This window comes from Meleagris gallopavo, unplaced genomic scaffold (genome assembly GCF_000146605.3).
Source record: "Meleagris gallopavo isolate NT-WF06-2002-E0010 breed Aviagen turkey brand Nicholas breeding stock unplaced genomic scaffold, Turkey_5.1 ChrUn_random_7180001860529, whole genome shotgun sequence".
NCBI classification, from domain to species: Eukaryota; Metazoa; Chordata; class Aves; order Galliformes; family Phasianidae; genus Meleagris; species Meleagris gallopavo.
In genome coordinates this window covers 54,506-82,116 of record NW_011126271.1, presented here as the reverse complement: position 1 = coordinate 82,116, position 27,611 = coordinate 54,506, and the positions used below count along the sequence as shown (strand labels likewise).

Here is a 27,611-nt window from a genome sequence, read left to right as displayed (position 1 = left end):
CCTAGCAGCAGATCACAGAGTTGCAGAATTGTAGGGGATTGGAAGGGAGCTCTGTCGATCACAGAGTCCAACTGCCCTACTGAAGCAAGTTCCTAAGTAGGTCACACTTTAGGACCGTATGGATTTTGGACTATGTCCAGAGGCAGAGACTCCATAGCCCCTTTGGGCAGCATGTTCCAATGCTGTCAGTGACCTCAGTTCTCTATTCCCCAGCTGAATGACTGACAGAGGAGGTGGAATGTCTACCTGGGAGAGCTCTAACAAATGGGATGTTCAAGCTGGACAGCCTTTTCGGTATTTTTGATAGTATTTATTTATTTGCTGGTCTTTCATTTGGTGCTCAGGAGCCCCGGGCGTAGGCCTCTGCTCATTGACAAGAGAACAGAAAGGAAATTTCAACTTGTCATAGAATTTACAATGTCCTTCAAATCAAAAGATGAACCATCAGTGAGAGCTAACAGGAAGCTTTTATATGAAAGTCATTTTGGGGGGGTAATTCTCAGAAAATAAATTATGGTGAGAGTTGCTTGATTTTCTCTGATCCTTTGGAAACCACAGTTCTATACCCTTCCCTTTTCACTTCCCACTTTTCTACTCCACAGCTTTCCCATGGCACTTCTTACTCATTCTTTATCAGTGCATAGATGGGAGGGTTCAGCATAGGTGTGATGAAAGCATCAAACAGTGCCATGACCTTGTCCTCTGGAAGACTACTGGTTGCATGTGTGAATGTGCATGGCCCAAAGAACAGAATCACCACAGTGATGTGGGACCTATAGGTGGAAAGTGTCTTGTGCCCCTCTTTGGGTGTTTGATTACTCAAGGAAGCCAGGATGGCACTGTAAGGCACAAAGAGGATGAAGAAATGGTGCAGAGCTATCACTCTGCTGTTGACAAGAACAGTGGTGCTCAGAGGGTAGACGCCAGCACAGGCCAGTTGTAGTAGGGGGGTGGACATCACATAAGTAGTGGTCAGATTTGTTGGGGCCACAGAAGGGTGAGCTGAGTGGTAATAAGAGTCTGCATGCTGGAGTGTATAAAGCCTCCTACCTTTGAGACAATCACCTCTTGGCCACATGCATTCCCAGTCATGAGGGTGGTGGAAAGATCTTCAGTTGGCCATTTAGCAATCATAAGCCATCATTGCGAGGATAAAGATCTCCGTGCAAAGAAGGATAACCCCAAACATCTATGCTCTGCAGCCCACAGAAGGGTTAGTTTTATTTTCAACAAGGAAATTGGAAATCATTCTGGGAAAAGATAAGCAGCAGGGGAAGAAATACATGAGGGAGTTCAGATGTTGACTGCTAATCACAGTGATAATATTTCCTGCCATTCTAGCTGTATAGAGGAAAAGGAAAATCACAGAGTGTACTTTCTGCACACCTTGACTTTCTGAGAGGCCCTTAGTAATGAATTCCTTTGCACTGCTTGCATTCCCCATGCTTATCAGTTGGGTAGCCATATGAAAAACACAGCCTATGTGCATGGAATAATAAAGATACATGATTCATCACTGATGTCATTATTAATAATGAATTCTACACCAGAAGTGCATGCAGGATATGAAATATATAGGATTGCTATTAAGCTACAAAGTGATTGCTTTCCAATTTCTTTTTTCCCTAGGTATTTAATCCTCCTTGAAGGAAACTTCAATTAGAGTAACTGTAAGTGTATTGAGACAGTAGTGCTCTGTCCTCCCTTTCTCCATCCTGGCCCTCTAGAATTTTGAAGGACTGGCTCTATGGTTGTTGTGCTAAAGCAAGGCTAGTGTGTTCATCTCAGTCACAACCAGGATACAGAATGGGTCATGCTGGATACCTTCTCTCACTTTAGACCAAGTGAATACAGTACTTGCAAAAATAGTATCTTCAAGAGTACTTAGAAATATTACTTGGAATGCTGATTTATTTTATAGTTACAAATAATCTTTGAATTGATGTTTAGAGGGGAAATGAAACTATTCCAGGAAAAAAAAGTCTCTCTTATATGTATACATCTTGAAAAAAATTGCGATGCCATGGGCTAATAAATGATGTCAGGGAAGCTGTATCCCATGGAGAAAACAGCAAACAATTTGTTTAGTCATATATGACTTCAGTATTTATCTTGTGTTAAATCTCAGCAGTGCTACCTGGTGAGGAAGGAAGAATGAAAGGATCAGTTCAAATAGTCTGTTCCAGCACAGTATGAATCATTATTCCTTTCTTATGGGGGATATTGCCACGTGTTCACATCTGCTGGATGAAACTTATCTAGATGGTTGTCTGCTCTATGAGCAGAAAGGCTAAATTGGAGTCCTTCACAGCACCCTTTTTTTCCCACTGCCCAGAAAGCAGTACATCTTCACAGTATTTAACCAAAAATAGACACTCTTAAAAGTAAATTATCAGTTATATAGGATGCATTTTAGTTTGATGACGTTCTCAGGTCAACTGCTATTAATATTCACCTTTGCAAATCTTGACCAATGAAACCAACATCAATTCTCCCTGATACTGTGCAGGTGATCTCTGAGCAGAGAATGATATGAAATTATTCAGTTTATTCAAATTCTGTAGTGCATCTTAAAGTTACAGCATAACCAGAAACTCCTGTGCAGGCCAAAAAAAAGAAACAAACCACCATCATAGATCAAGCATCCTCAGGAAACACTGAAATGGAGAAAGCCCAAGATTACTCTCAAACCCACAAACTCGAGAGGAAGTGGGGAAAGTAAGGGACTTTTCTTGTGCTTACATTTGTACTAAGAATAGGTGAAAAATATTCAAGAGGAGTAAAATTTGCATGGATACTTCTTTTTCTAGCATATATCTAGGGGAAAAAAAAGATCACTAAGAACAACATGATATTGATTTCTAATCAAATTGTTATCTCTCCCTTCCTTCCTCTCTCCTTTTCTCTCCTTTTAACTTATCACTCACACAGGTTTTCTACAGCAAACAGGACAAAAACAGTGCAACAGGCTGTGCTGTACACAGTGGAAAAGAAACAAATGGAATCCTTCCAAGCTAGAGCAGAACTGGAAACAAACACCACCAGTCCCACTGGCAAAGCAATTAATGATTCAGAAGAGAGTGAGCGAAAGAAAAACTAACGAGGAAAACACTGTGTTTTGTTGAAATGTCTTGAGCACTGAGAAGCACAAGGTGAGGAAGAGATGTGATCATGATGGTGAGCAGGGGGAAACTGAAACTAGAAACAAAAGGCATGAGGTTGGAGTCTGTGCAATCAGAAGTGCCTGAGGAGCGGTGAAGGACTGAACCAAAAGACAGAAGTGGCAGGTAATACCGTGGAGTTTGAAGCTGCATTTGAAGAGTTGGTGACATCGGAAGCAGGTTTTGAATACTAAAGGCATCACTCTAGAGAGTCTGCCACTGTGGCTCTGAAGGTGTGGTGAGGCTATGGAGGTTGGATGGACCCTCCTCCTGGAGAGGCTGTGTGAAGCAGTAGGGACTAAACTAGAGGCTGGGGGTCAGAAGGGTGTGTTAAAGAAAATTTGATATGTTTGACAATGTGCCCTTGGAGAATGACAAGCTGTGCAGGGGGAAGTTGTGAAATGAGTAGCAGGCATTATAGAAGAGGACTGAAAATTTCTCAACCTGTGTTCCCCAGAGCAGTAGTAAGGCATTTTTTGCATGGACTGAAAGTGCAGTATTTTGAAGATTCAAATGGAAAATGAAGCATCGGTGCATAAGGCTAAGTATAATTTTGGACAGACAGTTCTTGCTTTCATAATTTGTTAGACTCGAAGGAGAAGGGAGAAGTGGTAATAAAATCATTTCCAAATCCATGACAGTAACAGGTTCCGTGCAGAGGGAAAGGGGAAGAAGTTCAAATCTAAGTGACCACACACAACTAACAAGATATTTCCCCAAGAGTGATTGGCTGGTTCTTAGCAAATTGAACAGACCACAGCTTTTTAGGTAGTGTTTAAATAGCCCAGTACTACAGTGCAGACATGAGCAGTAACATGAGTGTTGTATCTGGACCACACATCACAGAATTCAGGTTGTAATTTTCCCTGGCACCAGGGAATTTTCCCACACCAGGTGGCTGTTGCAAATCAGTCACTGAAGTTCCAAAGAATCCATAAAAAGGTGAGAAATTCCTAAATGGTTGTCTTTGCCATTGCACTCTGTCTGTCTAATGCTTTTTATCATGCTTTTGGAGAGATGGTTAATGAGAAGGGAGGAGAAAAAAATGGCAGAGAGGAAATCAAATATTTCCCCTCTCCTGCTGGTTAGAAACTGACTATAGGTGTGTGATTGTCCTCATTATTTTCACAATAGGGAAAGGCCTCATTCTAGGAACACCTTTCCATGAACAAGTGCTATCATATTACTATAAATGCATCTCTTTAAATTAGAGGCTCTATTCAAAGACATTAGCAGATTTCATCTTAGATGATCTCTTAAGGTTAGCCAAGAAAACACAAGTGCATAACTTTGTGTTAATGGTTTTTGCAGTATCTTTCCTAACTGACATCTGCCACAAGAACTGCATGCTGCTCAGCACATAAACCACAGGCAGGATGCTTAATCCCAGGAAAGAAAATGTTCAGCTAGACTCTGCTTAGCTGTTGTTTGATTCAGGCTTCCATGAACAAATTTCATAGAATAGAATAGAGATGTGAGAACTCTAAGTGAATTTTTGGATGTTCTTTCCCACAGTCAAAGAAGGATGTCTTAATTTCCATAACAGCAGAGTGCAAAATTACTGATGTTTTTTCATCTGTTCACAGGGCATTAATTGCATCTAGTACCTGTACCTGACAGTCTTTATGCTAATGGTAGGAGATGATATAGGCTGGCTTAACAGTAGGGGTCAATATATTAGCTTAAGTACCAATATATTAATTTAGTAGGTCACCTGCCCACAGCACAGACAGACACAGCTCTGCAGGAGGGGATGTACTACCTTCCGGAGGTGACTACGGAGGGAGGTTGAATGACTGCTTTCCTAATGGGGGCACCAGGTCCGAAGTTGGGACTGGGATCAAACAGAGCCCAATGAAACTTAAATGTTTAGGTCCTCTACAAATCAGTTAGAAATTTGCTTCAGGTCACATGAGATAGATTGCGGAAGACGAGGGTGCTGCTTTGGGTCATATAAAGACCAGGAACACAGTTAACAATGGGTCTTCCTTTCTCCTTATAACAGACTCGGTTCACAGAATTAGAGGCTGTTTCAGCTGCTTTCTGCTGTGAGTCAAGGTCTGATGATTTTTCCTTTGAGACAGATAGAAAGGAAATTCACGATGTTAGGAGGCCATGTCTTTTCCATTTGCATGCTATGGATGTTCAGGGAGGAGGCAGCTTTGGTAGTGCTGCTGGTCAGGCAGTTTGCTGCCCTCTCCAGGTAAGGAAAGTAGATTTTTTTTCTCAGGGGTGTTCCACACAGGGCTTACAGACCTGCTGCAAAACGCACTGTGCTAAAACAGAGGTTCTGTGCTTTAGATTATGCTTTTTGTTTTCCACAACCCCTGTCAGTATGTATTTAAACTCTTTCTTTAGAGACCATGGATCTCCCACTAGAAGCACAGGTTGTCATACACATAGATGAGGATGGCAATATCCAGCGTCCTGCAGAAGAATACTGTGCAGTGTGTGAAGTTCTCTGCTTTCAGAAAGCACTAAAGATTTCAAATCCTGCAAGCTGTGGCAAAGATCAGCTCCCTTTGGCTGTCTTGTCCACACATTCATCCTCTCATTGAAGGTGGCGCTCTACGTTTGCTGTCAGCAAAGATAGGCAGCTGACTGCATGACTCCCCGAGACACCTATCTTGAGACTACATACATGACTCCCGGAGGTGCTTATCAACCTCCATTAATTCAAATGGAAAATTTAGGGGTTGCATTAAGTGAGATACTTGTATTTCTAATAGAGAATGCTAGGTGTAAAGGCCCCAGCAGAAATCCCAACCAAGCATTGCTGGTATTTGTACCTGCTACAGAATAATGAAGCAAGATTGTGTCCTCTATCCAGGCCATCAGCTGGGTGAAGAATCCTTCTGCAGCATGCATTTATCTTGCCTCTGTCCACACAGTACTGAAGGCAATATGTCTGGAGTGGTAAGATGAAGCAAAAATGATTTTGTTCATCACACTTTGCCTGCATAAGTAATCTGCAAGTACATCATGGCATTTTACAAAGAGGGAAGAGACCGTTTGTGAAAGTCCAATGATTCACCTTTTCCCGGACCTCCCCACTTTGACTTGTTCCTCTCTTTGCAGCTGTCTTTCAATGCACTTCTCCACCTTCCTGTGTCTGATTTAAGAGCTGGTGGAGATAAAGAAAAAAAGCTGCAGTATTTGGGTTGGGGGTTGGTTGATTTGTTTTGGTGTTTTTGGTGTTTTGTAAAATTTTCATTTAGATCCCAATATCACAGGGGAAGGAGTAGGGTGAACAGCCCCAAAGAATGGGGTGAACTAAATTGTTAAGCCATAATTTCAGTGTGAGCTGGCACAGAAAGCCAACAACATCCTGGGATGTATCAAAAGCAGAATGCCCTGCAGGGTGAGGGAGCTGATTCTCCCTCTCTGCTCTGCTTCCAGTGTACTGTGTTCAGCACTGGGCCCTCACCTGGACCAAGGTCTTGGACCAAGTCCAGAGGAGGGCCACGAGGATGCTCAGAGTGCTGGAGCAGCTATCCTATGGAGACAGACTGAGGAAGAGCCAGGCTTGTTCAACCTGAATAGAAGACTTTGGGGAGACCTTGCTGCTGCCTTCCAGTACTTCAGAGTAGCTTATAAGCAGGAGAAGGACCGACCTTTCACAGGGGCAGATGGTGATAGAACAAATGGGATTTGTTTTAAACTAAAATATAGGAAATTTAGGTTAGATGTGAGGAAGAAATCCTTTACACAGAAGGTTGTGAGGCACAGAATGCACAGGGAGGTTGTGTATGCCCCATCCCTGGAGGTGCCCAAGGCCAAGCTGGATGGTGCCCTGCACAGCCTAAGCTGGTGGGGTGCAGCTAGCCCATGGGCAGGGGTTATGTCTGGAGGGGCTCTGAGGTCCCTTCCAACCCAACCATTCTGTGGTTCTGTGATTCTACAAATTCCTGTGAGTGTCACAGTGTCCTGTGAGGGTCAGATGCTTAGTCCCATGTATGGTTCTTATAATTTCTCTAAGAAAATTAAAGGCTGACTGTCAGGATGAACTGCTTATTGTTGATATCCACAGCCCAAGGGAACAAATCTGTTACAATGAACTACACCTTATTAAAATCAAAATCAGTCATCTACAATATAGATGGTAGTAGTCTCTATCATGTTTTCTGTGCATTATGCATAGGGCAAACCTCAATGAGCTGTAACACTGCTTAAAGTTGTACATAGACTGCCTGCAAATTTTACATACTTCTGATAAAACTTATCTCACCTAATCCTAGCAGCATGATGCTATGACACTTGTGACATATTTGTTAACACTGGGTTCTTCTTTTACTCAGGCAACAAAAAGAGGCACATTACAGCACGATTAACCTGAGATGCTCTTTTTTAAAAACACATATTTTCCACTGGAAAAAGTCCTCAGAAGTGAATTAAAACAAAGGAGTGACAAACATGTGGTTTAAATTTCCCTACATGCTGTATGGAATTTGGCCTGAAATACGACATTTTGAGAAGTACCTTAAAACTCTGCCCTCTATCCCTCTGGCATCTAGCTCTGGCTACAGAGAACTGGGATGAATCCAGAAACACCATCGGGTTATCATGAGAGAAACTCACGAGTTACCACCTCTCTCATCTCTGCCCACAGGTGTGTGCAAAGTCACCCAACATGAGTGCATCAACTACACCATTCTTCCTCCCAGACACAGACAACCAGGCTCAAGGAGCTAATCACAGCAGTGCTGCAGGAAAGTCAGAGCTATCATATGCCGTCCTCAAGTTCATGGAGAGCTTCTGCCTCATCAGTGCCATCTGTGGGATGGTGGGAAATGGCATGGTTCTATGGTACCTTGGCTTCCGCATCCGCAGAAACCATTTCACTCTCTACATCCTAAACCTGGCTGCCGCTGACTTTGGCTATCTCCTCTGCATCGCCATTGAGACTGTCCAGTATCTGATGCAGTTCAATGTAGGGGTACAGTTTGGGATATTCCTCTTCCTGGATCTTTTCATGTATGGGACTGGCTTGTATCTCCTAACAGCCATCAGCATTGAAAGGTGCCTCTCTGTCCTCTGCCCAGTCTGGTGCCGAAGCCACCGCCCAAAGCACTTGTCTGCCATCATCTCTGGCTTGCTCTGGGGCCTTTCTCTGCTACTGAACATGGTTGGCTATATTCTGTGCTCCATGCACCCCTCTGGCAGCTGCTGGATGCTGCTCATTGCCATAGGTGTCTTGGATTTCCTGGTCTGCACACCCCTCATGCTGTTCTTCAGCCTGACCCTCTTCCTCAGAGTCAAGTGCAGCTCCCAGAACTTCCGAACAGGACGGCTCTTCACTGTCATCATGCTCACCGTGCTCTTCTTCCTCATTTTTGCTGTGCCTCTCAGCGTCCTCATCCTCTTTGACTTCTTGGGCTACAAATTCCTCTATTCACCCGAGATCGGCTTTGTGCTGTCCTGTGTGAACAGCAGTCTCAACCCTGTCATTTACTTCCTTGTGGGGAGCTACAGGGACCGGAGAATCAAGTTCACCCTCAGGCTGGCATTCCAAAGGGCCTTTGAAGATTCAGCAGATGACAAAGAAGAACGGGATACCCGAGACACAATAACTATGTCCTCCTAATATCTTTCTGTGCCCACTCAGTAGTAGTGCTCTGGATATGAGAGGTGATTGTTCACTGAGCTGAAGAAATCTGAGGTACTGCTGGAGGTCCCTCCCACCCAACCTTAACAGTCTCCATTCTGAACACTTGCCCTCTCATTAATTATTTGAAGCTCTACCCACATTAGGACTGCACTTCTTTTTAGCAGCCATTGAATGATAAGGCAAAATGTCTTGATGGCTGCATTTCATCACAGGAATCCTGCTCAGTTTACCACTCAATATTAAGTTCTGTTTTTCAGAGCATTAATATTTAGTCACTTTTTTTACACAGATCTCTGAAGATGAGGGCGAATCTATGATCTTCCTGTTGAAATCAGATAAGAAATTCCCTGAAGAGAGTCCAACTCCCTTAATTTTTTGTACATCAGCAACATATGCAATTTTTGTGGTTCATAGGGTGAATGATTCTTTGCTTTCTAATGTGAGCATTTCAAATAGTGAAATGCTTCATGTTCTGGAAGTCTCTGTTAATTAGTTAATAGTTATTACTTATTAGAAGCGTTCCACACTATGGATGTAATGTAGTAGAAAAGAGCTCCATCCCCTTCCAACTTGCCTTGCAACTTCATGCACTGTATTGCATGCACTGTTTTCTTGCATTTCAAGTAAATACAGAGTCAGAGTTGTGTATCATTTTAGCTTTCTCCAACATAGCACAAAAGTTACTGCATTTAACTGCAGCAAGAATTGTGTTGTTATTTCTTCCCTTCACAGATGATAAGAACATGGCATCCAACACGTCTTAACCTACTGGAAGAAATAAGTTCAAAGAAAGGGAAAAAAATAATAAAACAGAAAATAGAAGATAAGTGCATATCAGAAATTTGCAACCAGTTCTTTTCAGACCCAATGACTGGACACGTAAGATGTGATTGTTTGAAATGTTAGACTATCACTCCACATAATATTTGCTCTTTTAACCTAAATCAATAGAATAAGATAATACAAGACATTTTCTATGAGAAAGCTTGCTGATTTCCTCTTTGTACGCTCATCTGCAAATAGTTTCTTAAGGGAAGCTGCATTCTTCTACTATCTATTCCCTTTTCTCTGTTCATTTGCCTTTTTTTTAAATACTGAAAAATACCACTTAAAAATAGTGGTCACCCCAGCGTCTATGGTTGCTTTTTACTTCCTGTTTACAGTTTCTGAAAGCTGAAAATTGAGTCTCATTTCTACTATTCTTAAATTTTTAATGCCTTTTTTCTGCATCATATATATAGTTGATTCAGACCAGACCTATGTCATCAGTTGTTTTTAGTGATATTTTCTTTTCTTCTGACTTCTACTGATGGGGGGAAGAGACCGTCCATTTATCTGAAAGCATGTTAAAATGTATTCTTTTCAATATCTGTAATGATTTTATCATTGGGAGAGAAGATGCTCAAGAGAAGATGCTCAGCTCATTTCCTTTCCTTTATTATTAAAATATTCCAAGCCTTTTTTTTTTTTAAATGGAAAACAAGCTCTGTTAAAAACTAAATATTTATCTTCTCAGAAGAAGTCATCAACTGAATGAAACTTATGGAACTGATGAAAACTTATGGAATGTACACTGTGAAAAACTTTCCATCCCTACACGTACCCATCATGAATACAAGTGCCATTCAGAGCAAACACACTTTCTAACTTTTCCCTTGGATGTTTAAAAGGTGATGCTTGTATGTAAATGACAACTGGAGGCACCCTCCACCATGCATGGTATGAGTGCATGGTATGAGACAGGCATTCTCAGAGGTGGCATCTGCAGATATTTGCAGTGCTTCTCTTTGGTCCAGAAGTCAGTGATAGAATCAGCAAGGAAATGGACATCCTTCGCAGGATTTTCCACCCTGAACTAACACAATGGAAAGCATAACAATGCCACAGGAAGGAAGGAGAAGCAAGTAGGGAGAAGGCTATGTGGTCCTGTTTGAAGGAGGAGAGTCAGAATCAGCTAACTGGGGGCAGGAGGAGAGGCAATACCTCTAGACAGTTTTCTTTTGCGCTATTTAGGGTTTCATAAGCTCACAGCCAAGTAGTGTCTCACAACCCACAGAGCAACTTGGGATCAGGTGAAAAGGAGAGCAGGGGTGGTAAAACAGTGCAAACAGGCTTGCTGGTGAGAACGTTTCAAAAACCCCACCTCAGGCCCTACAAGTTGTATGCTTTAAAAGCTTAACATAGTCACTCAGCCCTACCCAGAATAGAGACAGCATTTCAAAGTAAGTGTCTGCAGGCAAGAAGTTGTGTATAAAAGACACAGCTTGACACCAAACTCTGCTTGGTTTTAGCTAATAGAGATGACAAAGTCAAGTAATTGCATCACAAAATGTGGGTCAGATCTGCTCAAAGGCGACTCTTGAATGTGAAAGCAGAGGAAGGCCATTGCTTCCTTGTAGTATGGCCCCTGGAGCCTGAGGGTGACTTGTCCCTCTGGAGCCAACACCTATCCATCCCACAACTTGCACAAATACATTGTTAGAACTCTCTCTTCCTCACCCCATTGGGATGAGCCATTGTTTTTTGTGGGGTGCAGTGGAATTACTAGGTCAAAGCCTGAACCAGTGGTTGAGCACCAGGTGAGAAGGCCTGGCTAACCCAGGGAGCTCGGGTGCAAACAATGCACCTGAGTGACTGGAAGAAATGGAGCCCTGGATCCACCCCTTCTCACCTTCATCTAAGGGCTGGCAGTGGAGGGAGTAGCATCTCTCTGCATAGAGATTGTATTTCTCTTGAGCTATCACTGGTCGTTGGAAAGGATGAGCCAATCTTCCTTCTTTGTTACCTGTTATTGCTCTGTGTTGCCTGTATCTCATTTGAAGGCATTGTCATCACCTTCTTTTGCTGTACATGGTGTCAGTGACAGTATGTTGGGGTGGGGCACTGCAGAGGAAGTGCATTTTGAAGGAAAAGTTGGTAAAATGTATACTTTCTCTTAGACTAATCTAATCCCAGTCAAATCTGATTTCACAGGAAAGACAAAATGAAACAAATTCCATTCCTCTGAGAATTTCTTCTATCTCTTTTTGGCTGCTTGTTTATACATCCCTACCTTAAGAGCATTTGGCCCTAGTACAAATGCATAAAAAGCCTTCCAAAGATTCAAGATGTATACCAGCACAGTGCTAGTGATGGAATTTCTGGGAGGTGATTTGCTCCCCACCTGATCTAAGAGCAACCAGAGCAGAAACATGGCTTTGCCTCACAACATAGAAGAACCCCTTTTTCAGTTGCTGCTGACTTCACTCTATCCTATTCCATGCAGTAAACGCATTCCTTCCTGTCAGAACCTGCTCTGCTGTGCTTGCACTAAAGAACACACAATGAAACCCAAAGATAGAAACATCTTCACCTTCCCAAAAATCCAATGGGATAAATTAGAAACTAAGAGAAAGACAGCCTGAAGCAAATTATAGATGCCAGATTCTTTGAGAGCTCAATTCAGCTGCACAGATAAGCATTTGAGGACTAAGTTGACCAATTCCTCACCATCTACATGGTTTCTGGTGCTCTGTCTCTCTGTTGTACCATTTTCTGGCCCCTCTCATAGGCATACATGCATGCACAGTCACTGTACAGCCACGCCTGCCCATCTCCTATTATTCTAAGTAGCAATATTCCACTTACTTTTCGTTCTTTTCTGTTAGGTAGTCTTATTCTTTTTCCTCTGCACTTATTCTACACTTGGCTGATTCCCATCTCTCCAAATTCTTGCATGATTTTGTCCCCTCCTCAGCATCTTACATCATGCTAGCTTTAAGTATATGCTCCTCAAAAGCCAGCTGTCCAAGGCCACAAAGCCTGGGAATGACCAACATGCCAAGCAGACCCTCTTCTTAGATGAGTCTGCTGCCTTCCTGGGGCTCAAGTGAGGAACATCACCAGGAAACTACCTAGCCTAGTAAAGCCAGCAGACCACGTCCCCTTACTGCTTTTCCATATAGGGAGAGATGTGGATCAAGGGCTATAAAAAGGGACTTCATGGCCTTGGAATGACAGCTGAAGGAGTTTAATGCATAGATCATCTTTTCTTCTCTGCCTCCTGTATTGGGTAAGGAAATGGAAACCAATCGAAGGATCTTTAAATACCTGGCTTCGTGGCTGGTGCCATCATAAGAACTCTGGTATAACCAAATGGCGTATGTGGCACCAGGAATGCTCTTTGCACAATGTGAGGGAGAGAAAATAACATGTAAATGACTGTCAAAGGCAGCACTAAGGATAAGGCAAATCGTAATGAAAAGACACAAAGGGAAGAATGAAAACAAGAAATGGAGTCTGAGCCAGGTGAATAATTTTTTATATTAGACACAGGAAAAACCTTCAAGTCACTGTGGGGTGAAAAATGTCAGAAAAGTGAATTTTCTTTTATAGCAGCTGATTCCAGCTGTGTTAGTCTAGTATTTAATAGCTGTTCTTGCTCTCTGGAGGTGAATAATACAAGGTCCAGAGATACTTTCTCTTTATACCTAGATTCAATTAGGGAGATATAGATGCCCCCAGAGAACCACAAAGACTTATTTATTGACCAAAGGGAACAAGAATTTATTATACTGGGATGAGGGCATGGGGACCCTCCCTCTGCCTGAGCTGCCTGCAAGGGTTCAGCATCTCTAGGCCCTGCTGCTCCCATCTGACCCCTGCCTGGACATTTCTGCTCCCCAGTACATGGCATCTGCATCACTAGAAGTCTTTGCAGGAGCCTGAGATGGTGGCCACAAAGCTGTGTGTCACCATAGACAGACGTTAGGTAAAAATTACTGCAAATAGAAGTTAAGCAGGTGGAAAAGCCCTGAGCACCCCCACATGATGCCTCACAAGTGATTGTGGTGGTGGCATCAGTACAGACTTAGAAGAGCACAGAAAAACATCACTCCACCCTGCTTTCAGGAGGTACACGCTGTTAAAGGGACAAAAGAGAAGCATGAGATGAACTACAGTGAAAATCAAATCTGGGAACTTCAATCAAACAAAAATCTCACACTGCAAATGGTAAGCAAAACAAAAGAGGATCGGATCAAAGGTAGTGATGGCCAGAGTCAGGATACAGACAGCGAAGGGGCTGTTCTTTGCATGAAAGACCAGGAGCCATACAGCCACCAAATGCATCATCAAGCCACAGAGCCAAGCACCCCACCTAAACAGAGATAAGTCAACCAGCAAAGCTTGTCATTCATCAGAAGAGCTGCTCCATACCCCTGTCCCCACAGCATTCAAGGAATCATTGAAAAGAGAGGAGTCTGTTGAAGTGATCTCTGCTATGGTGAAGCTGCTGCTCTGGTTGGCTCTTTCATCCCACTCCCACCACTTCCCATGAGAAACAAGGAAGAAAAAACAGATGAGGGATATTGGTGCTCCCAACACTTGCCATCTCTGCCCACATCTCCTCACTATCACTCCTTCCGTTTTCTTTCCCCTACCCACCAGCTCTGCCTTGCTGAGTTCCACTTCCTGTACCTCGTGCTGGACCAGGAGACCCTCCACACTGAGAAATCAGCAGCATGTGGATGTATGACAGCATCAGGACTTCACCCACTGCCTCTCGTCGAATGGCCCAGGCAGGTCACTTCACAGATTGCATATGAAGATTGGAAAGGGCTGAAAATGGAGTTTTATCTATTAGAGATTCTTGTCTCACCAAATCTTATTCATCTGCACCATGGGGACAATTCACTGTTTCTGTTTTTTCTCCTTTCACATGCTCTCTTTCTCCCTCTCTTTCTGCCTCTTCTCTCTCTTTCTCTCTCCTTCTCTCTCCCTCCTTTCCATCCCCTAAATTGTAATATTACCCCATGTCTTCTTCTCTACCCCGCTTCTCTACTCTTGTTTCCCACTCTGATCCATTGATTTGCCCATTTGTGCAATCCTTTTTGAAGAACCCTTCCTTGCTTGAATAGCAGAGATGTCCTGCGATCCCCCAGGGATTACATGTATATTCTCCCTCAGCAGATCATCGCAAAGACCATGAAACTCACCTGCTGACCACAAGGAGTCAAAGTTTATTCACAGGGCAAGGAGGGTCATTTCGATGGGGAATACAGCCCATTCATATGGACAGAGCCTGGCTGGGCAGCACCAGCAGCACCGTGCCACACAACCTCCCATTGAGCTCCAGCTGTGTCTCCCCAACAGCCCACAGACTGCCAATTTGGCTCTGCGTCTCCAGGCCTCCTCACCAGCAGTGTTTCACACTGTATCTAAGCCACTTTGTCCTCAGGTGCAGGGCTCCCCTCCTCAGTGGTTGCTTTCTCTTCACTCTGCACAGGGCAGCGGTCACTGAGCACAGGGAGCAACGCTGCCAGCAGCACTGCACCAGGAAGTAAATGACAGGATTGATGCTGCTGTTTAGCATTGCCAGCAGCAGAGAGATGCATTTGGGAAACAATTGCAGTCTATCTGCAAGGTTCCACGCTGAAAGGAATAATGAAAACGATAAAAAAGATCAAGTTGATCAGGACAGCAATGTAAAGTTTCCCTGGGTGCCATCTCCGAAAATTGCACTGGAGTTTGATGAACAAGGACAGGTTGGATTAATGCCAACTGTAATGTAAATTTTCATATAGGAAAAAAAATGTTGTTAAAGAGAGAACAGATGGTTATGCTCAAAGTTAACAACATGAGCAGAGAAAAGAGGAGGAGCAGAGAGAAGTCAGCAACGGCCAGGTTTAGAGTGTAAACAGTGAATGGCTTCTTCTTCACATGAAAGAACAGGAGTCGCATGACTGTCACGTTATCCACAAGTCCATAGAAAGAAATCTCCATACAGACACCTAAATTGCTTATATTCATAATTCAGTGTGAAGCATTCTGACGTGGTATTTTCAAAAGAGTCTGTGTACCCAGAAATGGTGTAGTTCAGCATGAAGCCTGCTGAAGTGGTCTCTGCCGTGGTGAAGCTGGGGTGTGCCTCATCCCTCTCCCACCAGAGGAGACAAGAAAGGGGAGGCAAGTGAGGAGCATCGGAGCTCCCAACACTCGCCATCTCTACCCACACTCCCTCATCAGCCCCAGCCAGGCAGGGCAGGACCTCAACCCGTGCTGTGCCTTGGACAGGCTCCAGCTCCATCCCTGGCCGGGCAGCATCTCCCACTTGCCCGACCCCAGCCTCCTACCTCCCTCACGGCTTATCACAGGGCCAGGTCTGTCAGGTGACAAGAGCTGCCAGAACACCCCATTTTACTTCATCCTGCAGAGCAGACCTGTGCCAAGAGGCTGTGTCAGGAGGCTCACCTCACAAACTCATCACACTGCTGTCACCCACCCCCTTCCTTTTCCTCTTCCCATCCACAGCTTTGACTTGCCATGTGGGGGTTGCTGGTTGTTGGTGTGTGCACCCACTGGTGGAAGACTTTCTCCTGCTTTCATGGGGGCAGAGTTTTGGCATACTTTCTGGCGTGTACTGCAGCTAAGTTAGGTATAGTGACAAAACAACAGAATTTTCTGAACCACGGGCAAGCAGAGTCTTCTGTTTGGAGGTTAAGGAAGAGGAGCATAATGCCAAGGACAGACAATGCAGGCTGGGCTGTTTGAGCAGAGAGTAAGAGGTCTGTGAAAGACATGTCCCAGGCCAGGAAGATCTAGGGCCGGATTTGCAGATCAATACATTACATGCCAGAACAATAGACTATGGTGAACATCACAGCACATTAACTTGTCCAGTTTGAGGCCCTCTGATTCCCCCTTCCACGGTCCTGATGGCAACAGCTGGCCTTTATTCTCTGACCGCTTCCATTCACCCCGACCACAGGGCCATGAGCGACAGCTAGTGTTAGGTCAGAGCACCCAGGCTTTGCCTGAGCTGTGAAGGAGCTGTACCTGCTTGAATCCCCACCTCCACCACCATTCACTGTCTTGCTCTAGCCTTGTTTCAAGTCTACCTGTGGTCTCAGGACTGGCTCTCCTCGAAGTGACTCTGGACCAGGTTCCTTATTGTGTGTTCAGTATGCAAAATCAGAAGATATCCTTGGAGGATCTCGTTATTGGGGATTAAAAACAGGCAATAACTCTCAAAAAAAGGATTCAGAAGATGGAAAACACATGAGAGAGAATATAAGCCATGAAGACGACAGCCCCTGCAATGCGAAAGGATGCAATGCGAGACAGGAACCATTTGTAGATAAAAGCACACTTGCAGCACGATATACCCAACAAAATAGAATCTCATACATGTTAAGAGCACAATTAGAGGCATGGGCAAAGCCCTTGTGCTGTTATATATTTGAACACTGGTGATTTCTCAAAGCAAGCTGAGACAAGAGCAGGCCTCTGCCTTCTTGGCTGCTGCTGAGGAGGTTCTGCTGGCAACCCAGGTGCAGGGCGTGGGTCTGATGGAACCTGGGGGCCAGGAAAAGGGTTGGCATGGCTGGGAGTGGTTCCACATCTGTGGAATGATGAGTAGAAGGAGCATTACAGCCACAGGATGCTAGAGACTTCTAAGGGGTTTCTGCTATTTTGCCCCTGCTGTTAATGATTCCTTGCTCATCTCACTTTCACCATTCTGCCTTCCTCTTGCCAGGCCTCATCCCCACCATCTCCTCGGTGAAACAGGCTGTAAAGCTAGCAAAGTAGAGAGCTGGGGAATTCTTCCATCACAAGCTGTGCATATCAGAACACTGAATCCCACAGGAAGATGAAGATGGAGGACATAATGGGATTGCTGGAGGTGCCCAAGGCCAGGCTGGATGGGGTCCTGGGCAGCCTGAGCTAGTGGGGGGTAACCAGTGCATGGCAGGAGTTGGGGCTGGGGGGGCAGCTTGTCGCAGAGTTTTCTCTGTTGATAACCAGGTATATTTCATAAGAAGCAACCTAAATTATTATCTGACTTGAAATAAACTTCTACCAGAACTTTGTCTATCTGCTTTCTTTCTGGCATCTTTAACAGTCTTTGTTTTGTAGCATTAAAGTAATGTTCTTTTAGTACACCTCATAATTCCCGTGGTGTTTTGTTCCTAAAGTAAGGACAATACACAAGTAACTCAGCCATGATTTCAGTGCAACATTAAAAGATCCCATGGAGAAGTCACTTTAGCAGCCTTCATGCCCCAGGCTGGGCAGAGCTGTGTCCCTCTTAAGCATTAGGAAGAGTGCTGCTGGATGCCATTCCCAGAGGCAAGAGAAGTGTCAGCATTCCTGCTGTGACACAGTGCCTGCTTCTCCTCCCCTGCCTCTGTCATTACAAATAAACCTCCATCAATTGTAGGCACAGCTCCTTGCCCTGACAGCAAAAGAGGCTGTGTATCTTTACCAAAACAGAGAACAAGGTGACAGTAATCAGTCAGAAATATATATATATATATATATATATATGTAGCTTCTTGCCTAAGGTGCATATTAGTGGGAAAAAGAACAAGTAAAAACGGGAAACATCGATCAGAAAGATTTGAATGCAGCTAAACAGGTTTGATTTGCAAATCAAAAATCCTGCTGGCCTTTCCCAGAGTTGTTTTGCATGGATAACATTTTTAAAATCATGATTTCTGTACGAATTGCTCAAAAAAGCCCTGGTGTTTCCAGATATTTTCAGGCAGTCAGGTGTGGAGATAAGGCATTGTGCTCCAGGAGTGGTTACCTGCCCGGCAGGGTCCCTCGAGGCTGGCAGCAGAGATTATGTCCCTGTGACAGGGAGATGGCTCTGCAGCAGGGGGGCACCTGTTTCACTTGGCCTGTCTTTGGATGAGACAAACTGTGTCCTCACTCATAACCTGCATAGCTTGGGGTCTATAGGGCTTATTCACATGCAGAGAACTGCACAGCTGGTGGCTGCATAAAGAAAGCTTTACTTTGCTACCGAGCCTCTGCCTGGAGAAGACAGAGGATCTGCTCTGACGGACCAGGCAGCCCCAGGCATGTGCAACGCACCCCAGCAAACCAATGACATTTTACAAACAGCAAATCTGTGCAAGTATGTCCCATAAGTAATTTAATATAATTCAGTAGTGTGGAGTAGGTAATGTAAGTATGATCCATTCTTTTCACGCTCTTAACTGCGAGGAGAGTGTCTTTGCAGGAAAACAGCTCCAAGGATTTTAAGACATGTTTCTCTTTTCAATATGTCCACAAAAACTTTGTCCAAAGAGCTGGAAACATCCTAAAAGAGGCTTCATGCTGCTGGTGCAGAGGTTCTTTGGCCTCACTTGTCTGTTCAAGAGCTGAATGGGAGGTCTCCACACAGTCTTTGCACACACGATGGAGATGCAAGCAGAAGGTTTTTGCCCAGACCCTCATACCCAGCAGCACTCAACCCTTCAGCAGATGCCCCAAGGCAAAGCACCATGAGGAACTGAGAGCCTCCGTGGCTCTGCTTTAGTAGCACACAGAGTAGCACAAGCTCCTTTTGAAACATAGACAGCTCAGCCCTGCTGGATAGGCCAGATTCAAAGCAAAAGATTCCAAGCAAAAGGTTCAAATGGATTAAACATCCATTTCCACTGTGCTTTCTTGGGAAGTTTCACCTACATTTTCTGGCTCCATTACCTCTTCAAAAGCTCTCTGGCAAGCAACCCTGACAGAGACTGTGAACTTCTTCATACAGCAGCCAGCAAGAAAGTAAAGGACAGGTTTAATACTGCTGTTCATACATGCGAATAGGAGGGAGGTGTCAAAAGCAAGAACTGAAAAATCAAACAGCCTTAACAAGAGCCAGTAAGTGAAGTCAGCAGTGAAGAAGGGGAAGGAGATGACAGCAAGCAAGACCGCAATGCAGAGCTTCCTTGGCGGATATTGCCATGAGCAGCAGAAGAGCTTGGCAAAGAGGGCTAAACCAGAAAAAATTAGGATAAGCACCGACAAGAGGTAGCTGAAGACAAAGGCAACTAGCATCAGTGGGGAGAAATAGAGGGTCACAGTGAGCAAGAGGGCAAGGGCCCAGAGCAGGGCACACAGGAGTGCTGGCAAGCTCCAGGAGCTCTGGCAAGGGCAGAGGGGCTGTGGGAGGGCAGATAGGCAGGTCCTGGCACCCAGGGCTGCCATGAGGTAGACACCAGAGATGAAAGCAAAGGTGATGGCCATGTTCAACACTGTGATTATATCCTGTGAGCCCAGACTGTGACAAAAGCTCTGTGGGCCATAAAATATTATGAGGGCAATGACGATGGAGAACAAGAAGGTGAAGTCAGCCATGGCCAGGTTGAAGATGTAGACGGTGATGAAGTTTCTGCAGATGCGAGTTCTGAGTAGCCAGAGGATGACCCCATTGCCCACCAGCCCACAAATGCAGATGAGCACTGTGAGAGGGACTTTGCTCAAAGCACTGGCTTCACAGAAGGTCTGGTCATAGTCATCCTCATAGGAGCCAGCTTGCCTCAGCAGCCCATGGTGCCAAGCTCTGCTGTAAGCTATCATGCTGGGCTGGCTCCAGCAAGCAGGGCTGGCTCTTCCTGTGGTGGGGAACGGCATGCTCATTGTGAAACCGCTGCTGCTCCAGCTTCCTCTCACACAGCTGGAGGGAAGAGAGACAGAGGTGTGTTAGAAAATCTGATGACCTCTTGTAGAAGGATTTTCAGATTGTTGTAACTGTGACCTATCTTTCACATGGAGAAGCACAAAGAGAAATGAGAGACAGAAGGGACGGAAGGGGGTTGAGAGGAGGTGGATATGACATGCCTTGCACAGGAGTGCATATGAGGTGAAGACTGAAAGCAAGGGAGATGCCTTCTTCCTGGCTCTGGATGAGACAGGTCTGAAGGAGGGCAATAACAAGATGATGGGATTGTCCCTGGAGATGTCAAAGAGAGAAGCGCCTTGGGAATGGATCTGATATGGACTCTCAGGTGCATAATGTTACAATTGATAATACTCAGCTGCTGGGTTCCTTCAGTAAGTCACCCACGTCTGTATTCCCCTACCACCTTTTACCACCAGATTTGTAGCTCCCAATATCCTTCTCCATTCAGATATGATGCAAATTGATCAACATATTCAAAACCAACAAAGGGAGACACTGATTAGGCTGGAAAAAATAACCCAGAAAAGTCTGACCTTTCTTGTCGCAGCCTGGAGAGCTTCACGGGAGCAGATGTGCTGCAGGCTCAGATCATCTTGCCAGCTGTTACACTCACAATGGGATCTTCACACAAGGTTTCCCCAAACTCCCATTTGGAAACTGGACACAAGCACGTCCTCGAGAGCCTGTGCAGCACCCATCAGCATCTTTCTTGGGTCCTTCCACAAAGCATGTTTGTCATGTTCTCAGGGATTCTCGAAAAAAAGGATAAAAAAGAAAACTATTTCATTGCATTTGATGGTATTAGGGTTCTGGTTATAATCGTCATACAGGAAATGACTAACAAATCTCAGAAGCCAGACCTATGGGAGAAGCGGATTGTCTCTCCATCAGGTTCCTCTTTCATTTTACTTTGAAGCAACCCCGTTCCTAAAATGGCCATATCTTTGAACTGGAGGAGCCTGTCCAGGAGGTGATCTTTAGGATCCTGTGCTACCATCTTGGCATTGCTGCAGAACTTCTGTCTGATTCCAAACTAGGTTCGACACTGATGTGCCACAACTTCACGGTGACATTTGGCACTTTCCAACAGCATTCTGCTGTGTGCACAGGAGCTAACCAAGCCTTCCCAGGACAGCAAAGTTCAGTGAGATGAGCCCTGCTGAGGGTGGCCGCAATGCCTGTGAAATTCAGAGAGCTCCTGCTGCACTGAAGAGCGTGCATGGCTTTCTGCTGAGATCTCTCCCTCTCTCCCTCGTGGGTGCTGCCTTTGCAGCAGTTTGTTTCTTTGCCTGTCCCCTCCTGCCTCCCCGGATAAACCCTGTGACAGTGTAAAGATTTGGTTGCTGAATGATGTTGCCAGCTCTGGTCAGCCTGAAAGAGGTGGGTGTCCTCTGCCAGTGGTGCAAGCGGACACCAAGCCAGATGGAGCTGAAAATGTCCCTTATGTCCCTCTCCATCCTTTCCTCTGGTATTGTGAGGATGAAGGCAGAGGATGCTCTGCTTCTGTAGTTCCCAACCAGCACGTAAATAGCTGAATTGATGCTGCTGTTGATGGAGGCCAGCAGCAGGCAGATGTCAAATATGAAACTAGTGTAGACAAAGAAGTTGAGAAAGTGTACACTAAGTGGGATGGTAAAGAGTAGGAAGAAGAAAACAGTGATGAAGATCATAAAATCATAGAATAGAACCATAGAATAGCTTGGGTTACAAGGGACCTCAAAGATCATCTTGTTCTAACTTCCATGATAGGTCAGGGTCACCAAGATGACAGCATACAGCCTCCCTGAGCGGTTCTGCCATGAACTAAACATAAACTTAATGACAGGATCACTCTGTTCCACCATAAAGAGGCCAAAAAAGCAGAAACTGAGAAAGCACAAAGTTGCAAGAACAACTCAGCAGCCTTTGGAGTGACCCAAATCTCACATAAAGTACACAAGCATGGAGAGCACACAGGTGAGGGCCCAGAGCAGGTTGCACATAGAGGCAAGGAACACTGACATGCAGAAGAGAAAGCAGGCATCCACAACAGCCAGATTCAGGGTGTAGGCAGAAAAGGAGTTCCTACTGCATGTGAAAGCTGAGAAGCCAGAGGATGGCCCACACAGGCAGAAAAGCAGCATGATATTACCAGTGACATTTGGGAAAAATGGGCTGGAAAGCATCTGATCCCATTGTATCCATCCCCATAATCTCCACAGGTGGTGAGGCCGTGGTGTAAGGATGTGGGTCTCTCCTCCTCCTTGCAGTCTCCTGCTCATCTAGGGAAAGGGAAAGCAGTGACTCTCAGTGCTGTGCTCCTCTGGTTATTCAGTCCGTGGGGTCGTGGGGTCTTCAAAAGCCACCAAAACCTGGGCCTGAGCCCCCTGCCCTGGCTGGCCCTGCTGGGATAGGAGTTGGGGCAGGTGACCTAGAGGTGTCTCCAGCCTCAGTTGGAGATTCTGTGATCCTTCTCCTCACTGCTCCACATCCCCAAGGTGGACTGAGGATCCCTTCCCTATGAACATCCCAAGAGAAGGACCAAGCATGAGGCACCTGCTCCCCTGCAGGGCTGGTGGGAAAGGCTTGGTGGAGTCACTGTCCCTGGAGGTCTTCAAGAAGTGTGGAGATGTGGCACAGAGGGACATGGATTATTTGTATGGTGGGGATGGGTTGAGGTTGGACCTGGGGATGGCAGTGGTCTTTTGTGGCCATAATAATTCCATGATTCTATGAGTTGTGGGGATGGGTTAACAACTGGATATGATGACCTTAGAGGTCCTTTCCAGCATTAATGGTTCTATGATTCCATGATTATATGTCTACCCTGTAGGACTCCAGGTTTGCTTTGCTTCCTTGTTTGTAGCAACACGTCCCTGCATTAGAAAGGCTCCCATCCCAGCAGTACCATCGAGCACCTTTCTCTGGACAACCCCACCTTGACTCCTCTGCCAGGAGGCTAACAGCAAGCCCAGGGAGAAATGAAGAGCAGAAAGCAAAGCTGGAGTATGACTTTTACTGGCCCTTCCACATCCAGAGCCAGCTGGACTAACCTCCAAATCACATGAACTTATGAATGAACTGAATTTAATTAATCCAAATTCCTCTTGCTGCAATACCCAACGCACCGTGGGAGTGGTTTCTGCAGGACTGCCATCACTTGCACTCCTCCACCTGCAGCAGCACCTGGTTGAGACCCATCTCACTGTGAGAACCTGGGACAAAGTTTTGAAGAATTTCAGCAGAGTTGTAGCAAGCAGAGATCCTTTCCCCTCGGGCTTCTTAGGTAGCCCAAGTGAAGATCAAGGATCTTCATGCAGAGCTCTGATTTGGCTATGTGAGCAACTGTGCTGCCAAATCTCGCAGCAGTCGCTGTTGCTGTCTCTGAATCTCTCATATCCCTACCCAGATGTCCCTCCCTTGACCACAAGCCCCTCCGCCCCATCCACTCCAAATTCCCCTCGGCATGTTCCCAGCCCCATCTTGGCCGTGGAGGAGCACACAGAACACAGCGGTGCCAGCAAGAGGCTGGAGGCTTTTCCGTGTGACACAGGAGGACGTTGCCTGATTCTTTTACTTTATGAGGGCAAAAATGGACATCTGGAGGAAAGCTCCATGTTGGCTGCAAAACCTTACCAAGCAATTTGAGAATTCCCCTTTTCCAAAAGGGAAAAGCTAAATGCCTACAAGATAAAATGCACTTCCTCCAGCCTACAACAAAACTTCTTGTGCCTCCAGCTGTCTGAAATTAAGCTCCAGAAATCCTGTCCCTTTTGTTTTTTTTCAAGAAAAGTCTATGCAGAGAATTCCAACAGAGCACAGCATCAGAGAAGGCATTCTTCTGAGTACCTGTGTCATTAAGGGGCACTATCAATAACCAATGGGATCTGTGAAGTGCTGCTTGGTTGCTATTGATTGTTAGTGCCTGAATTAGACTGACAACAAACGGTCATTCTTGGTTCCCCTCTGGTGGTGTATTTCTGCAGAAATTTTTTGCAACAATCCTTCTCTTCCCAGAAGAGTTTCTAAGAAGTACTCCACCACCCTGCCACACTCACAGGCATCATCATCACTGCCAGCATCACAGCAGTAACAGCCTTATGAGGAACGGTGAAATGTGAAGCAGAACGAAGGGTCTCACAGGTGTCAGTCACTGTACAGGAAGAAGTGTGTTTAATCAGAAATTCCTGAGGAGCAATTCACAAATGTCTGCTTTCATGGTTTCTGGCAAAAGCCACTTCCTTTGTGGGAAGAACCAAAAAAAAAAAAAAAGCCAAGATAAATAAAAACAAGGAAGCAGAGCTCTGACGCATTGGTGGTTACAAAACATTTCTTGATACTGTCGAGACTCTGCCGTGCCTGGGGGAGCTGGTGTGCACGGCACAGGGGAGCCAAGGTGAAGAGACAAGGGGAGACCAGAGACATTCAAGAGACTGGGGAGCATTCTTCATTGTACGAGTGGCCTGAGGGGATCCGCTTCAGGATATGGATCCAAAGGGAGCATGAGATGCTGAAACTGACACCAGTCTGCCCAAGCATGGATGGAAGGGCAGTGCAACGCAGCAGCTTCATAAAACTTACAGTTAAGTGTGATGTTTTCCCTCGTCCTTTCCCATTCTCCTTTTCTCACTCCCTCCCTGCTCTCCCAGGGTCCACAAGCACTTCGGGGCTCTACCTCTGCGTTGCTGCAGCCCCAGGAAGTGCCCTGCCCTCTCTCTTCCCTGTGCCTCTGCTCTTCTCCCCACCCCATCCTGCTATCTCTCAGAGTCTCACTGTTGCCCCGCTCTGCCCACAGCCGGGACCACCTCATGCCATGGAACCCAGCCACACCACCCCATCCCCTGCACTGCCAATAGCTGCTGGAGAGAACATGTGTGAGATGGATGTCTTTGATGTGGCTGTGGATGGGGCCACGCTGCTCATCAGCCTGTGTGGGCTGGTGGGTAACGGGGCCGTCTTCTGGTTGCTCAGCTGCCGCATCCGCAGGAACCCCGTCACCGTCTATGTCCTCAACCTGGCCATGTCCGACTTCACCTTCCTGCTCTTCATGCTCACCTACACCCTCCTCAACCTTCTGAAAGACCTCTCCTGCTCCACGCTGCCCATCTTAGTGAAGCACCTCGTATCACTTCTCCTGCTCTCACTATTTGCCCACAACATGGGCATGTATCTGCTGGCGGCCATCAGCATTGAGAGGTGTGTGTCTGCCTTCTGCTCTGGCAGGATCCACTGCCACCGTCCCCAGTACCTGTCAGCCGTGGTGTGTGCCCTGCTCTGGGTCCTCTCCATCGCTGTCATTGCCATGGTGACATCCCTGTGCCTATCCCACCAGCAAGAGCAGTGCCGCCTGGCACTCATTGCCATGTACATCCTCAACTTCCTCCTTTTTGCCCCATCCATGGTCATTTCCAACGCAATCCTGCTCATTAAGGTGCTGTGCAGCTCCAGGCAGCACCAGCACAGGAGGCTCTACATCGTCATCTTTCTCACAGTCCTCTTCTTCCTCCTCTTTGGAGTCCCTCTCAGCGTCTGGAATTTCATGCAGCATTTCAGCTCTGACCCACTTGGGCATCACCAGGTGGTTTTCCTGCTCGCCTGCATCAACAGCAGCATCAACCCCTTCATCTATGTGCTGGTGGGTGGCGGCAGGAGGCACTACTCTTTGGCATCCCTCCAGGTTGCTTTCCAGAGGGTCTTCGAGGAGCTGGGTGATGATGGCGTGGGCAGCAACAACTCCATAATGCACACTTTGAGCTCAGGCCCTTGAAGCCTTTCCACTGCTTTACGTTAGGAGAACCCTGGGGGGTGGGGGAGTAAGGGGGAGTTCCTGGGGAGCATGATCAATAAATATCTGCCTTGTATCCTGGTATATCACTCTCTCGCTGCGTCCTTGGGTGTGTGATGGTGCAGCTGTGATGTCCCTGAGGTGCTACTCCCAACTTCTATGCCTTTTGGGAAGGACTGACCCACATGCAAGAGGATGAAACACATTCAGTGTCCTAAGCCCCCGTCCCCCAACCCCTGGTCAGCCCTTCCCCAGCCGTGCTTCCTCCTGCTGACAGCAGACACCATGTGCACATCCCAGCCCAATTGTGGTGCCAGCCACCCGCGTGCCTGTCCCCACTCTCGTGACCAGAGAATCCCAACGCGCCCTCCACCCCCAGCCATGCAGAAGAATGAGAGTCAGTGGCAGAGCAGCAGCTTTATTGGGGGGCAGACCTGGAGATGCCCGCAGCGGAGTGGAGCCCGGGGACGGCAGATCCTCCGCAAAGTGCTGCAAAGCGGTCGGTATTCCTCGGGACGGCAGCAGCAACTGAAGGGCAGCAGCGTTCTACACTTTCCACGCTGGAGGGCAGCAGAGCACCGCGCTCCGCATCGGCCGGGGCTGGAGAACGAGGGAACGGAACGGGACCGGAGTGGGGTTGTGGAAGGGGTGGGGATGAGACGGCGATGAGAGTGAGGGTGGGGATGGGATGGGAATTAGATCGGGATGGGTATGGGGATGAGGATGGGATGGGATGGAACGTGGACCAGGATGGGACCGAGTAGGACAGGAATTGGGATAGCAAGGAAGGAACAGCTATTGGGATGGGAATGGGAATTGGGAGAAGAGGGAATGGGACAGTACATGACAGAATGGGGACAAGAATGGGGTGGAGATGAGGATGAAAATGGGGACAGACATGGGGGCAGGTCAAGGACAGGGACTGAGACAGGGATAGGAATGGGATGAGACAGGGATGGGAAGGGTGGAACATTTGGGGGTAGAATGGAGACAAAAAAGGAGTGGAATGAGACAGGGTAGGGGTAAAATAATGACCATGCAAAGACACATCCTGATATGCAGCCATGGGAGGGTGACTGCAGGCCTGCCCATGTGAGTGTGGGCACGCAGCTAAGATGGGGACTGTGGCCAGCACAATCGCAGTAGGCTCTCAGGCGGAGATCACAGTGACCGCAGTCTCCTCGAAGACCCTCTGGAAAGCAACCTGGAGGGATGCCAAAGAGCAGTGCCTCCTGCCGCCACCCACCAGCACATAGATGAAGGGATTGATGCTGCTGTTGATGCAGGCGAGCAGGAAAACCACCTGGTGATGCCCAAGTGGGTCAGAGCTGAAATGCTGCATGAAATTCCAGACGCTGAGAGGGACTCCAAAGAGGAGGAAGAAGAGGACTGTGAGAAAGATGACGATGTAGAGCCTCCTGTGCTGGTGCTGCCTGGAGCTGCACAGCACCTTAATGAGCAGGATTGCGTTGGAAATGACCATGGATGGGGCAAAAAGGAGGAAGTTGAGGATGTACATGGCAATGAGTGCCAGGCGGCACTGCTCTTGCTGGTGGGATAGGCACAGGGATGTCACCATGGCAATGACAGCGATGGAGAGGACCCAGAGCAGGGCACACACCACGGCTGACAGGT

General features: G+C 46.4%; 4 protein-coding genes across 4 annotated transcripts in view; 2 read left to right on the top strand and 2 right to left on the bottom strand.

Moving 5' to 3' along the window:
* Positions 1-3,877: 3,877 nt before the first annotated feature.
* Positions 3,878-9,191, top strand: LOC100538436 (proto-oncogene Mas-like). The gene is made up of 2 exons (XM_010726904.3): positions 3,878-4,103; positions 7,771-9,191. The coding sequence occupies exon 2, from the start codon at positions 7,792-7,794 to the stop codon at positions 8,743-8,745; it is 954 nt and encodes a 317-aa protein (XP_010725206.1). The 5' UTR covers positions 3,878-4,103; positions 7,771-7,791; the 3' UTR covers positions 8,746-9,191.
* Positions 9,192-18,084: 8,893 nt separating this feature from the next.
* On the bottom strand, positions 18,085-21,028 carry LOC104915939 (mas-related G-protein coupled receptor member B4-like). Its single transcript, XM_010726903.3, has 2 exons — positions 20,746-21,028; positions 18,085-20,206 (listed from the first exon to the last, which is right to left on the bottom strand). Exon 2 carries the CDS (start codon positions 20,167-20,169, stop codon positions 19,180-19,182), a length of 990 nt encoding a protein of 329 aa, XP_010725205.1. The 5' UTR covers positions 20,170-20,206; positions 20,746-21,028; the 3' UTR covers positions 18,085-19,179.
* A 3,469-nt stretch (positions 21,029-24,497) lies between these two features.
* On the top strand, positions 24,498-26,055 carry LOC104915938 (proto-oncogene Mas-like). Its single transcript, XM_010726902.2, has 2 exons — positions 24,498-24,773; positions 24,987-26,055. Exons 1-2 carry the CDS (start codon positions 24,699-24,701, stop codon positions 25,956-25,958), a joined length of 1,047 nt encoding a protein of 348 aa, XP_010725204.1. The 5' UTR covers positions 24,498-24,698; the 3' UTR covers positions 25,959-26,055.
* Positions 26,056-26,701: 646 nt separating this feature from the next.
* The window catches only part of LOC104915937 (mas-related G-protein coupled receptor member H-like), a 1,316-nt gene continuing 406 nt past the window's right edge, over positions 26,702-27,611 (bottom strand). Inside the window, 1 exon segment of the mRNA XM_031557569.1 lies at positions 26,702-27,611. This exon segment is cut by the window's right edge and continues 20 nt beyond it. Within this exon segment, the coding sequence (XP_031413429.1) occupies positions 27,127-27,611 (485 nt within the window). The 3' untranslated portion in view covers positions 26,702-27,126.

Bases quoted from the DNA above. Each gene is read 5' to 3' on its own strand.
- LOC104915938 (XM_010726902.2), top strand. From the start codon at position 24,699: ATGCTGAAACTGACACCAGTCTGCCCAAGCATGGATGGAAGGGCAGTG. The intron at 24,774-24,986 runs GTTAAGTGTGAT...CTCTGCCCACAG, and splicing joins GCAGCTTCATAAAACTTACA to CCGGGACCACCTCATGCCAT.
- LOC100538436 (XM_010726904.3), top strand. From the start codon at position 7,792: ATGAGTGCATCAACTACACCATTCTTCCTCCCAGACACAGACAACCAG.
- LOC104915939 (XM_010726903.3), bottom strand. From the start codon at position 20,169: ATGAGCATGCCGTTCCCCACCACAGGAAGAGCCAGCCCTGCTTGCTGG.